Consider the following 12,309-nt stretch of genomic DNA (forward strand, 5'->3'; position numbering starts at 1 on the left):
AGTAGAGGGGGAGAGGAGAGGTAAGAAATTCTCTACTCCCAAGCATTTTTGTAATTAATGGGGCTCGATCTTGTGACAACGTGAGTTCCCCACCAACTCAATCAAGCATGTTTGGTTAAAATTTCTTTCTCTTTACATGATCTCCCTTTATACTTGATTTTTTCCCCCCTCAAATACCTTACTTTTTAATATTCAGTAAATTATTATTCCACTATCTTTTTTCTATTATATTTTGATTCTTATTTTTTTTTTGTTTGGTGTAGATTATATTTTGATTCTCAGAAACCCACTTATACAATTTTTTTTTTTTTTGAAAGGCACTTATACAATATTTTACTACATCTAATACATCATCTTAAAACTATGTGCCGATTAAACAGATTACTCCATCTAACCATCATAACACTATTACTTCCTATAATTGTAAATAAATTTGAAGATTACTTCAAATAATAAAGATGATAATAATAATAATAATAATAATAATAATAATAATAATAATAATAATAATAATAATAATACGGAGTAAAAAAGAAAAAAGAAAAAAAAAAAAAAGGGAGTACCATATTACAGAACAGGACGTTAACTTGGATTATTTTTTTACCCAATGCATGAAAAGAACTATAATATTTATGATTGAGTTTCAATGTTACATTGCATTACACTTATATTTAACATCAAAAACCAACAAATTAACAGTTATGTTCACCACATTATTTGACCAATTCCATGCTGAACTCCCACAATTTCCTAGCCAAGGTGATATCCTGAGCTTGCTTAGAAGGCTTGGCTAAATCACAATTATTGAAATATTCACCACTTATGCCTTTTACTTGTGGATGCAAGGCCACATAACATGTTGTCGCTGCTCCCTGCAACGAACGAGTTTATCACCAGAGGAGACGAAGGATTAAACATTGCAAATTGATCATGTATGTGTGTTTCAAGACACTTACTTGTGGAATATCTTTCATGAAAAAACAAGTAATAGGTCTCAAAAGCGTGTTAATAACTGCCGCATCCAAGCAATGCACAATTAAACCATAACTCCGTCCCAAAAAAAATTGTTAATCACATATAGTATGAGAGTAGGCTAAGGCAAGATATTAGATATACAACAATTTGCAATAAAAAGTGAAGTATACCATCTACAAATCTGCCTTTTGTTAAATTTGTATAAATATATCCAGGATGAACTGCATTGACTGTTATATCAACATCCTGCTGAACAAAAGGATTTTCATCAGAATAATTGAATTGAAGTTGAATTCTGAAAGCTGCAGAGCAGTACAGGATCAGAGGGCTAATGTCATTTTCTTACAAAATCAATCAACATCGAATGTGTTACCTTAAGTTGTTTTGCTAGCTCTCTGGTATGCAAGATTATAGCAAGTTTTGATTGACAATATGCAGCAAATCTGGAGTACCTGCATAGTACTGATTAGTGGATGAGTGCAAAGTTACAACTCTTAACTACGCACATGTGTACTTCTGGAAGAAAGTAATAATGTTAAATTTACCTTAACGGATTGTTCAGATCATCAAAAAGGATTCCTTCACGATATGTGAATCGATGGCCTTCCGATGCAATATTAACAATCCTCCCCTCTTTACCGCTTTTGAGTACAGTGTTATTCATTGTGTCCAACAGCAGATGTGTTAGCAGAAAATGACCTGCAGATAATAATAAGGCAATGCAAAATAAAATCATGGAAGTTAGAGGTGTAATTAGCCTACAAAATGTAGATCACAGATTCTTCGTGTAAGACTAAACAGAGATGAAAGAGGAGAGAAGCGATGGATGCACCGAACATCCACATATAGATGTTTTAACTTTCATTCTCCATTAGAGTCAAACTAACAAAAACCAAAAAAAAAAAAAAAAAATAAAATAAAAAAGATACCAATACCATACAAGAAATACTTAATGTCTTTATCTCTGTCATTTTTCTATTTAGCTAGATTGCTCACCCAAGTAGTTTACCGCGAAATGCAATTCTATGTTGTCTTGGGAGAGAGTAAAAGGGCAGCCTAACACTCCTGCATTGTTTCTAAGAAACAAAAGGGGCAAATATACTGTTACTATGTAATTAAGAATTTACAGTAAGACTCAAGAAAAAGATGGATGATTGGATGGTTTTCTTACATGAGAATGTTCAAGGGTTGATTAAGGGACTTGAATTCTGATGCAAATTTTCTAATAGATGCCATTGAGCTCAAATCCAACTCCACAATATCAACCTTAGCACTCGGAGTTTCTTCGAGTATTTTAGTCCTAACCTTTGTTCCAGAAGCCATGTTCTTATCTACCATGATAACATGAACACCGCGTAAAGCAAGAACTCGTGATGTTTCAGCACCAATGCCACTCGATGCTCCTGCAGATCGTGGATCAATCGATAAATGTGAAACATCCTTTGTTTAACAAATCAATACTTCAAAGTTATTGCGCATTATTTTGCACAATTAAAAGCTATTGAAAAACAACAAAAGTCCGATCCATAATCAAGCACCTTATGATAGGGTAATTAGAAGCCAAATAGCAAAAAAAGCAAAAAAAAATATCATAAGTCCGTTCCATTTTTATTACGAGCTATGTTACATGGACTCGAATACCCGTGTCTGGCAAAGTTATGTGTCCAAGCGTCCGACTTGACTAGCTATTTTGTGAAAAATTTTCTTGATTTTAAACTAAAAGTGAAGTATCCAAGTATCATACCTATGTCTGAGTGTCAAGGGTATGACATGAGTACTTATGGTGAAATGAAGAGTACATGTAACATAGATTACGCGTGTTAGCTGAGCGATTATATGTAAGATAAAACATAACCGAGCAGTGAAGCTAAGGGTGTAAAATGGCAGATAGGAAAAAACACAAAGGAACGAAGATGGTAAATTATATTACTACGGAGTACAATTGAAGTAGTATTAACAAGGACCTGTGACAATGGCAGTGAGGCCGGTACCATGAATTCCATGTGTAACATCTTCTGCTGTAGATGACCCAGAAAATCCAGATGAATTTTTTCTTCCAAAAAACCACATTTTGAATTTTGATTATTATTATTGATTGTTTGTTTTGAGTGTTAGCAAGTAGAAATGGTGTTGAAGATAAGAGTAGATCAATTTTTGTGATAACCAATAAAGATTGAGCCTCGTTTTTATAGAGCCATGCCAATTGCCAAAAGAAATGTCAACCAAGTGGTGTTTTTAAAAATAAAGAGAACAGTAACTTTTGCCAGCTCACCAAATTGCTCTGTCATTCAAATGACTAAAAACACAATGTCAAATTGTAACGAAGTTAGTTACGACGTCTTCTTCGAGCTCGACATCATCAAATTTATTAGGAGGTGGTTAGTGGTTATTTTAATCTTATAATACTCCGTACCTCATATTACCCCTATTTGCCCACTGTTAGATCTTGATCCACAGGCAAATCCTTACCCCTACGACGTCGTAGCAGTGTAGAGAAGTGGTAGCGGAGAGAGGTAGAGGTGGTGGTGGTGGTGGTGAAAGTTATGGCGACGGAGGAGAAGAGAGAGTCGGGACTCGGGAGGCGTACTTTTCTGGGGACGTCAACTCGTGAAACGACTGTGCGGGAGGCGGGGTGGGTGTGACCGTGTGAGTTGGGATTTAATGGTTATTTATTATTTGCATCATTTATTTTATAAGCTAAATTGAAGACCTAATAATTTTTGGATAATGCTATATATAGTCTCAAGGGCTATATATAAGAGTTAAGTATATTTTTGGAAATTGTATATTTATGACAAAACACGCACGTAAGTTAGTGTAATTAGTGTTTATATTTATATGATTTCTTAACTTTTTACGATTTTTAAATGTAAGTTTAATGCTTATATGTAGCTATGTATAGCATTTTTCTTAATTTTTTGCCGGTTTGACCAATCCAAACCTGACCCATTTTGTGGGTTTAGAATAAAAAAAAATTTGACCTAAAATCCAATTTAATCCGTAAATTTGCAGGTCAAACCTGACTCGACCCGATAATTTGTCCACCATTTTACATTCTTATCTCTCTATCACTACGGACTATCTATCTCATATAACTCTCTCTCAGATCCACATGCACCAACCACATCCTACATCTACCATCAACCTACAACTAGAGGTGGGCAGCATGTTGGGCCGGGCCGCCGCGAGCCACGCCTTGCCGTGCCTAATGGTGGCTCGTGCCGGGCCACCATTTGGCACACCCCAGCCCACGGCACGACCCACGTGTCTGGCGTGCCATGTCGTGCCGGGCACTGGGCCGCCCATAATATTTTTAATTTTTTTAAAAAAAATCAATATATATATATATATTTTAACAACTTTTAAAATGGATATCTACTAATTTTTTTTTATTAATTTATGTTTATTATTATTATTACTATTATTATTATTATTATTATTATTATTATTATTGTTCTTTATTACTACGTATTATACTCCCTCCGTTCCACAATGATGTTGTTGTTTGGAATCTTTGACTTTTTTAAAAAAGAGAGAATCTTCTAAATTTCTCTTAATCTATAAGAACAAATATAGTCATGTGAGATCTAGTTTGATTCGTCTTGGTGAGTAGATTATTAATATTTAACTTTTAAAATTTTTGCTAGTGTAAGATTAAAGATATTTGCGGTAAAAAATGGGTAAAAATTTGCATCGATTTACGAAACACGAACATCATTCTGAAACGGAGAGAGTAGTTCTTTATTATTATTATTATTTATGTTAATTTTATGGCCGTGTCGGGCCGTGCCTAGCGTGCCATGCTAGCAGGCCAAACTACCGTGCCGCCAGCCGGTTCGTGTCGTGCTCGTGCTGAATTTTCAAAATCGTGTTCACGACACAGCCCATGGCCCACTACTCGGTCACCGTGCCGCTGGCAGGCTCGTGTCGTGCAGGGCCAATCTCGTGTCGGGCCTGTGCCTAGCGAGCCATGCTGGCGGGTAAAACTACCGTGCCGCCCACCGGTTCATGTCGTGCTTGTGCCGAATTTTCGAAACCGTGTTCACGGCACGACCCATGACCCACTGCTCGGTCACCATGCCGCTGGCGGACTCGTGTCGTGCTGGGCCAATCTCGTGTTGGGCACTTGTCGCTCGTGGGCCGGCATGGCCTAGCTCTACCTACAAATATTGCATCTGTATGGCCCACATTATCATCATGCCACCAACTGCATAGCCGCCACACACCACTATTAAATGGTTTTTAGTTTAAATTTTGTATAGCCGCCAACGTCTTTTACATTATATTTTTATTTTGGTAAGAAAAAGTTAAAGGAAACATTGACGTTATCAGTCCCAACTCCCAACTATGAACATTCTTCTTCAAGCAGTCTAAAGTCTAAACTATTGATTAACTAATGGCGGTCCCAATTTTAAGGGTGTCCTTAAAATAGTCCCTAACTTATAATAATTGGGTAAACCATTATAAATTATCAAATGTTGATTTTTAATAGTTCATTTTTCAAAAATAAATTAGCAAGAAAATGGTGTAAAGGAGTCAGGTTGGGTGTTTAGAGTGGCAGAGGATTAATTTGTTTAATTATACCTAACAAAAACAAAACACATGGCACTATTTGTGGGGGAATTTGTGTATAAACAAGGGTCACAAAAATAGCAAACAAATTAGAACGGAAAATCTTCGAGGCGTGAACGGAATCACTTTCCCAAAAGTATAATTCCGACCCTATACTACAACCGGGTATCACGGAAATTTACTAAGGAGATACAACGAAGAACAATTGCAATCACAAGTAGGATGATTACAAAACAATGTATATAAGCCTTTGGAATTGTGATGATAATTAATTAAAAACTTTTGCAAAATTATGAGAATGAAAATGGAGTTACTGTACGTCCCCATTCATTCCCAACTTCCAACCTATATATATTACATAATTATAGAGCAAAGAAACCACCAAGAATAACCATCAATCAAAGCAACTCCAACCCAGAAATTGGTCGGGCCCGATCGTGCTAACAGTCGCCTGATCGGGCAAATACATTTCTCAGAAATCACAAGCACTCGGGCCCGATAGAACGACGACTGTCTGATCGAACCACGAGACTGTAATTTCCAGTTCATCACGCGGGCCCGATCGAATTGAGGTGGCCCGATCGGGCGGTGAATCAGCGTTTTCCATCTTCACTCTCGCGCTCGATTAGGCTGCTATAGCTCGATCGAGAGAGCTTCAATGGAGCTTCGTTTCTTTGTTCATGCTCTATTCTTTGTTTAATTAATTACAACACCATATCCTAAGCAATTAATTAAACAACATGGAATTTATCTTAAATACTCTAAATTATTCAACAATCCTCCCCATTTAGATTATTAATCAAGATTCGTTGCAAATAACATCATCATCACAAAACAATCTTATGCATAAATGAAAGTGTACAAAGACTTGAACTCCCACTTAGTGCAACATACAATTCAAGAATCTGTATCCATTTGGTATCGTAAAACGTTTGAACCAAAAGCAACACATATTGGAAACTTGAAGACATTACACACACAAAATTAATTACTTAAATACATATTAGCTTGACACTATATGCCATGTGTCCATATCTATTCATAAGTACATCAAAGCTATGTCTCTAATAGCTTCTTGAAGCGGCTAAACCTCGTACTTACATAGGTAGACTTCCAACTTGCTCCTGTGACCAAAGCACTTTATCAGGAATTCTATTAAGTTTAAAACAACCTCTTTACATCACAGTAAACCGGAACTTTACCTTGGATGAATAAACAAGTTCCCAATCATCAAATAGGAGAATTGATCTCATTGAACTTAAGACCCAACGTCTTATTGGGCGTTAAGTTGAGATTCTCCTAATTGTGATTATTTAGGGCTCCAATCCTAAACCGATTGCCATCCTATTATTAACATCTCTAGCCAATGCCTTTGTAAAACAATCGGCGAGATTTAGATCCTTTCGAACATAATCAATAGTGATCACACTATCCTTGATAAGCCCTTAGATGTAACTATGCCGTACTCCAATGTGCCTTGACTTACCATTATAAACTTGGCTATAAGCCCTTGCCAAGGTAGCATTGTTATCATAATGTATCACTATTGGTGATATCGGTTTTGGAAACAAAGGAATCTCAAACATGAGATCCTTTAACCATTCGGCTTCTTTACCAGCCGAATGCAAAGCAATGAACTCCGATGTCATTGTGGAGTCCGCAATGCAAGTTTGCTTCTTTGAAGCCCATGAAATGGCACCTCCCCCATATCGGAAAACCCATCCACTTGTGGAGGAATGATCTTTGTTAGAGATCCAACTTGCATCCGAATACCCTTCTACAACCGAAGGATATTCGCTATAAGACAAACCAAACTCCTTGGTTTTCTTCAAGTACTTCAACAAGCGTCAAACCGCTTGCCAATGTAGCATACTAGGCTTGCTAGTGTACCTGCTAAGTTGACCAACTGCATAAGTAATATCCGGTCTATTACTTGTCATGGCATACATCAAACAACCTATTACTTTAGCATATTCAAGTTGTGAAACTGCATTACCTTCATTAGGTATCAACTTTATGCTATGATCCATAGGTGTTGAATAAAGAGAATTAGTGTCTTCACTCACATTAAATTTCTTAAGCACTTTCTCAATGTAATGAGATTGTGACAAGATCAACTTTCCTTTTTCCCTCTTTATCCTTATGCCCAAAATGACATCCGCTTCTCCCATGTCTTTCATGGAAAACTTTGAACTAAGGAACGACTTTGTCTTTTCAACTTGTGACAAATCAATTCCAAAGATCAACATGTCATCTACATATAGACAAATTATGATACCTTGACCGTTGTCATCAAATTTGCTATAAATACACTTATCTGAATTGTTCAGCTTAAAACCATTAGACAACACAACCTCATCAAATTTTTGATGCCATTGCTTAGGTGCTTGCTTTAGCCCATACAAAGCTTTAATCAACTTGCAAACCTTTCCTTCCTGACCTTCCACAACAAACCTTCCGGTTGTCGCATGTAAACCTCTTCCTCTAGATCTCCATTCAAGAATGTTGTCTTGACATCTATTTGATGGATCACAAGCTTGTGGATAGCTGCAAGTGCTATCAACAACCTTATAGTTGAGATTCTAGCAACAGGTGCATATGTATCGAAGTAATCGATACCAGGTTTTTGTGTAAAACCTTGTGCCACTAACCGGGATTTGAACTTTTCAACCGTTCCATCAATCCTCAATTTCCTTTTGAAGATCCATTTGCACCCAATTGGTTTACATTTTGGTGGTAAAGTAGCTAAAACCCAAGTATTGTTTCCCATGATGGATTCCATCTCATCATTAATAGCTTCCTTCCAAAATGGAGCATCACGAGACTTCATAGCCTCATCATAGGTCAAAGGATCATCTTCCACATTAAAAATGTATGGAAATTGTGTTGAAACAGATTCCCTTGATCCTTCAACTAAGTACACATGAAAGTCCGGGCCAAAGGATTTTTCTTTCCTTGCCCTCTTACTTCTCCTAGGCTGTAATGATGATGTAGATGCCTCCTCTAAATGAGTTTGGTCATCCACCTCTTGATCAATGACAATTTGATCAAGACTTTGAGCATTGGATTTTGGAGTTATGTCCTTTGGTATAGGAATTGAAGAAAATCGTTTTTCATCAAATAATTCATCCCTTGACTCAATGGTGGTGTGAACCGACCAAAAGTCATGTTGTTCTATTACATAGAACCTATAGGATTTGCTATGATCCGCATATCCTATAAAAATGCATTCAACTCCTTTTTCACCTAAGTTTTTACGTTTAGGTTCCGGCACTTTTACAATTGCCCTACAACCCCAAACTTTGAGATGACTCAAGTTTGGTTTCCTTTTATACCATAGCTCATATGGGGTTACATCTTTCCCTTTCATGGGAACACGATTTAACACGTAACAAGCCGTTAAAACGGCTTCACCCCAAAATTCATCACTTGAACCTGAATATGACAACACAAAATTTACCATTTCTTCTAGTGTCCTATTCTTCCTTTCCACTACACCATTTTTTTGTGATGTATATGCCGCGGTAGTTTCATGTACTAAACCTAAAGATGGAAATAACTTGGGTCATAGTATTCACCTCCTTTATCAGTTCTTAGCTTTTTAATTTTTCCATTGATTTACAATTCTACTTTATTTTTGTAGATTTTAAATTTGTCAAGGGCTTCATCTTTAGAGAATAACAAATAAATGTAACAAAACCTTGAATAGTCATCAATAAAAGTTACCAAATATTTTTTATTTCCTAAAGAAGGTGTGTTGTGAAAATCACACAAGTCACTATGCACTAAATCAAGCAATGAAGTATTTTTCTCAACAACTTTAGGAAATGGTTTCCTTGTGATTTTGGTTAACATGCATGTCTTACACTTCTCCAGTCTTTGATCAAACATGGGTATCAAATCATGCTTAGACATAAAATATAACTTTTTATAATTAACATGACCAAGTCGCAAATGCCATAGAGAAGAGTTATCATTAATAATATACACAACATCATTCAAAGTATTTGAAATACTTAACTTAAACATACCATTACACAAATAACCAAGTCCTACAAATTGACCTCCTTTAGACAAAATAAATTTATCTGACTCAAACACCATCTTAAAACCTAATCGATTCAAGATCGCACCGGATACAAGATTCCTCCTAAGTTCGGGAGAATACAACACATCTCTTAAAATAAGAGACTTTCCTGAACTAAAGACTAGCTCCACTTGTCCTTTGCCAAGCACCTTAGCTGTAGAGTCATTGCCCATATAGAGAATTTCTCCATCATCAACCTCCAAGAAGGTCTTGAACAATGATCTATCCTTGCACACGTGCCTCGATGCTCCCGAATCGATATACCACGAACAATCAGCCTGTACACAATTGATTTCAGAAATCATACACATATAATTTCATATTCTCTCTCCTCTAATTCTCTCCACTACTTTTGCTTTTTAAAATTTTTTATTCTTCCACCTACCCTATTACCTCCATATTTTATTAGCTTCTCCAGTTTCTCCTAAAATCCGCGGATGGAGAAATGGTGCAAGTATTTAAAAACGAAAGGAGTATAATTGTATATTAAAAAAAAAAAAAAATGCATAGGATTTTAGCATTGAATGGCATATATATAATTTGTTGCTTCAAACAACCTAATTCCGAGACTAGCCAAATGCTAGCTTTAAAGCCTTTGATTGACATACATCAACAACTAACAACCATAAATTCCACATTGTTCCTTCCATCCCTGAAATAAGTTAACACTCGCGATCTCCATGAGGACGATGGCACACCTATAACCACTAAAATATTGACTTACACGAAGTTGATCTTTTTGCATTGAAACAAATCCAATAACAATCCACATGACTGTCTCCAAAATCGGACAATCACAGCCTCTAAAAATCGTAACAACACACTTCTAGCCTCTTCATAGTTCATACTACCCATTCTCAAACTTTCCCCACCACATGAATTTCACTCTAAAAGAAGATTGGGGTTTTGATTTTGCTTTCTTGGCAACATATTGATCACAAATTAACACATGCACAAACATCACAAAAACAACATGAATCAAATCAAGGTTAGGTACCCTACTATAACAAGCAAATGAATATTTTAGGGTTTGTAGCTAAATTCGGCATCAAATTGAACTCATCAAGCAAATAATTATAAAATTAAAAAATTTAAACATAAAGCAAATACCCAATTACCTAAAAAATGGAAATTTGGCATAAATTAATGCATATAAAATGAAGAAATCAAACCTGTAACATGGCAGTGAAATCGCCACCAAACAACTATATTTTTCTATTTTCAATCTGAGCCAATTAATTTACGAAGAATTCAATAATCGGATAATACCACCTAAAACAATCGCCTGCTTTTTTTTCTTCTTCTCTTCCGTATTTGATAGTACCAGTATTACCAATAACCACTCATACCAGACGTCCTTACGTAGTAACGTAACTAGGCTGTCGGCTGAATTTGTTTTATCAGCTTTATTTGTGTTTCTTGTCAATAAATGATTCATGTTATTTTGTAACCCCTTTTTTTTATTGTTTTTTTTATTTTTTTTTAAATGCATCTGTTTGATTAGTATACGTATTTGTCGAGACGTAATTTGTCTATTAGTAAAAACGGTAACAAAATTATATTATTAAGTAGACATTATAACTAATCTAATGATTTATTATTTAATACAGTAATATTTTTTATTTTATATAGGTGAAAATAAGTCAAGCATAGTATATATGTGAAAGTGCAAAAGTCAAAGTAATGCATGGAGGCCTAGAGGGAGTATGTTGTGTGCCTTGCCGAGCGAAAAAAAAAAGCCGGGGGTGTCTTGTGCTTGGGTCGTTTGCTTAGATAAGCTGAACCAAGCATAGCCGTGGTGTGGAATTTATATATAATAGTTTTCTAGCTCGAGTAATGTACGGATTATTCATAAAAAAATTGCATGCATTGAGAGATGCGTGAAAAAATACCAATAAATTATTATAGTGTAATGTGTAACCGAAAATATAATTAAAGAGATTAAAATTTTGAGACTTTAATTGAAAATTAGGCTTGTAAAAAACAAAGGTGGAACTGTGGAAGAACTAGAATTAAATAGAGAAGAGGAAAAGGTTTAATTGAAGAAGGGAGATGAAGATGAAGCGTTAATAAAAGAGTAAAAAAAATAGTGTAATAAAGTATTACTCCTAAAAGATCGCCTGTTTCAATTTTATTTTATTTGTTTATTTCTTTCTTTCTTTTCCCAGTTAAATTTATTTTAAGGATTACCAAAAAGGGTAAATCATTGATTCATTGATACCAAACAAGCTAGGCTGAATTTGTTTTATCCAGTAATACATGTGACGCCAATTATTCAATAAAGTATTCATGTTTTTGTTACGTCGACTATGGTCTATGGCGTGTGTATTGTGCTCGTGTCGTTTTTTTTTTTTTTTTTGAGTGGTTACAGACTTACAGTCACATTATCATTTTGTAGGAGTATTAGTGATTTATGTTTAGGTTTTATAATTAAATTCGATTTAATTTGAAGTCTCATCTAATTTTCTGATTTACTAAATTGAAAGTTTAAGTGAGCAAAAATTTACCCACACCATACACTCAAATGTATATAATTATATATATGTAGATCATCGCTTGAGAGTAGAGGGGAGAAGTAAGAGAATCCCCCTACTTTCAAGTATTTTTATAGTTGGTGAGGATCAAACTTGTGACAAGGTGAGTTCCCACCAATTTCACCAAGCATGCTTGGTTAA

At 35.5% G+C, this 12,309-nt stretch overlaps 1 protein-coding gene across 2 annotated transcripts; it reads right to left on the minus strand.

The window, feature by feature from the left end:
• Positions 1–472: 472 nt before the first annotated feature.
• On the minus strand, positions 473–3,336 carry LOC145562781 (short-chain dehydrogenase TIC 32, chloroplastic-like). Of its 2 annotated transcripts, none has more exons than XM_081623163.1 (8): positions 2,940–3,336; positions 2,147–2,378; positions 1,972–2,051; positions 1,521–1,674; positions 1,349–1,418; positions 1,146–1,221; positions 957–1,012; positions 473–872 (listed from the first exon to the last, which is right to left on the minus strand). In XM_081623163.1, exons 1-8 carry the CDS (start codon positions 3,043–3,045, stop codon positions 714–716), a joined length of 933 nt encoding a protein of 310 aa, XP_081479289.1. In that variant the 5' UTR covers positions 3,046–3,336; the 3' UTR covers positions 473–713. The 2 variants fall into 2 exon arrangements, with proteins under 2 accessions (XP_081479289.1, XP_081479288.1); XM_081623162.1 differs by having other exon boundaries at positions 487–872; positions 1,349–1,427; positions 2,940–3,330.
• Positions 3,337–12,309: the final 8,973 nt, after the last annotated feature.

Source organism: Chenopodium album, chromosome 10 (assembly GCF_948465745.1).
Source record: "Chenopodium album chromosome 10, dcCheAlbu1.1, whole genome shotgun sequence".
NCBI classification, from domain to species: Eukaryota; Viridiplantae; Streptophyta; class Magnoliopsida; order Caryophyllales; family Amaranthaceae; genus Chenopodium; species Chenopodium album.

Bases quoted from the DNA above. Each gene is read 5' to 3' on its own strand.
- LOC145562781 (XM_081623162.1), bottom strand. From the start codon at position 3,045: ATGTGGTTTTTTGGAAGAAAAAATTCATCTGGATTTTCTGGGTCATCT. The intron at 2,052-2,146 runs GTAAGAAAACCA...TTTGTTTCTTAG, and splicing joins CAACCCTTGAACATTCTCAT to AAACAATGCAGGAGTGTTAG. The intron at 1,428-1,520 runs GTAAATTTAACA...AGTACTATGCAG, and splicing joins GATCTGAACAATCCGTTAAG to GTACTCCAGATTTGCTGCAT.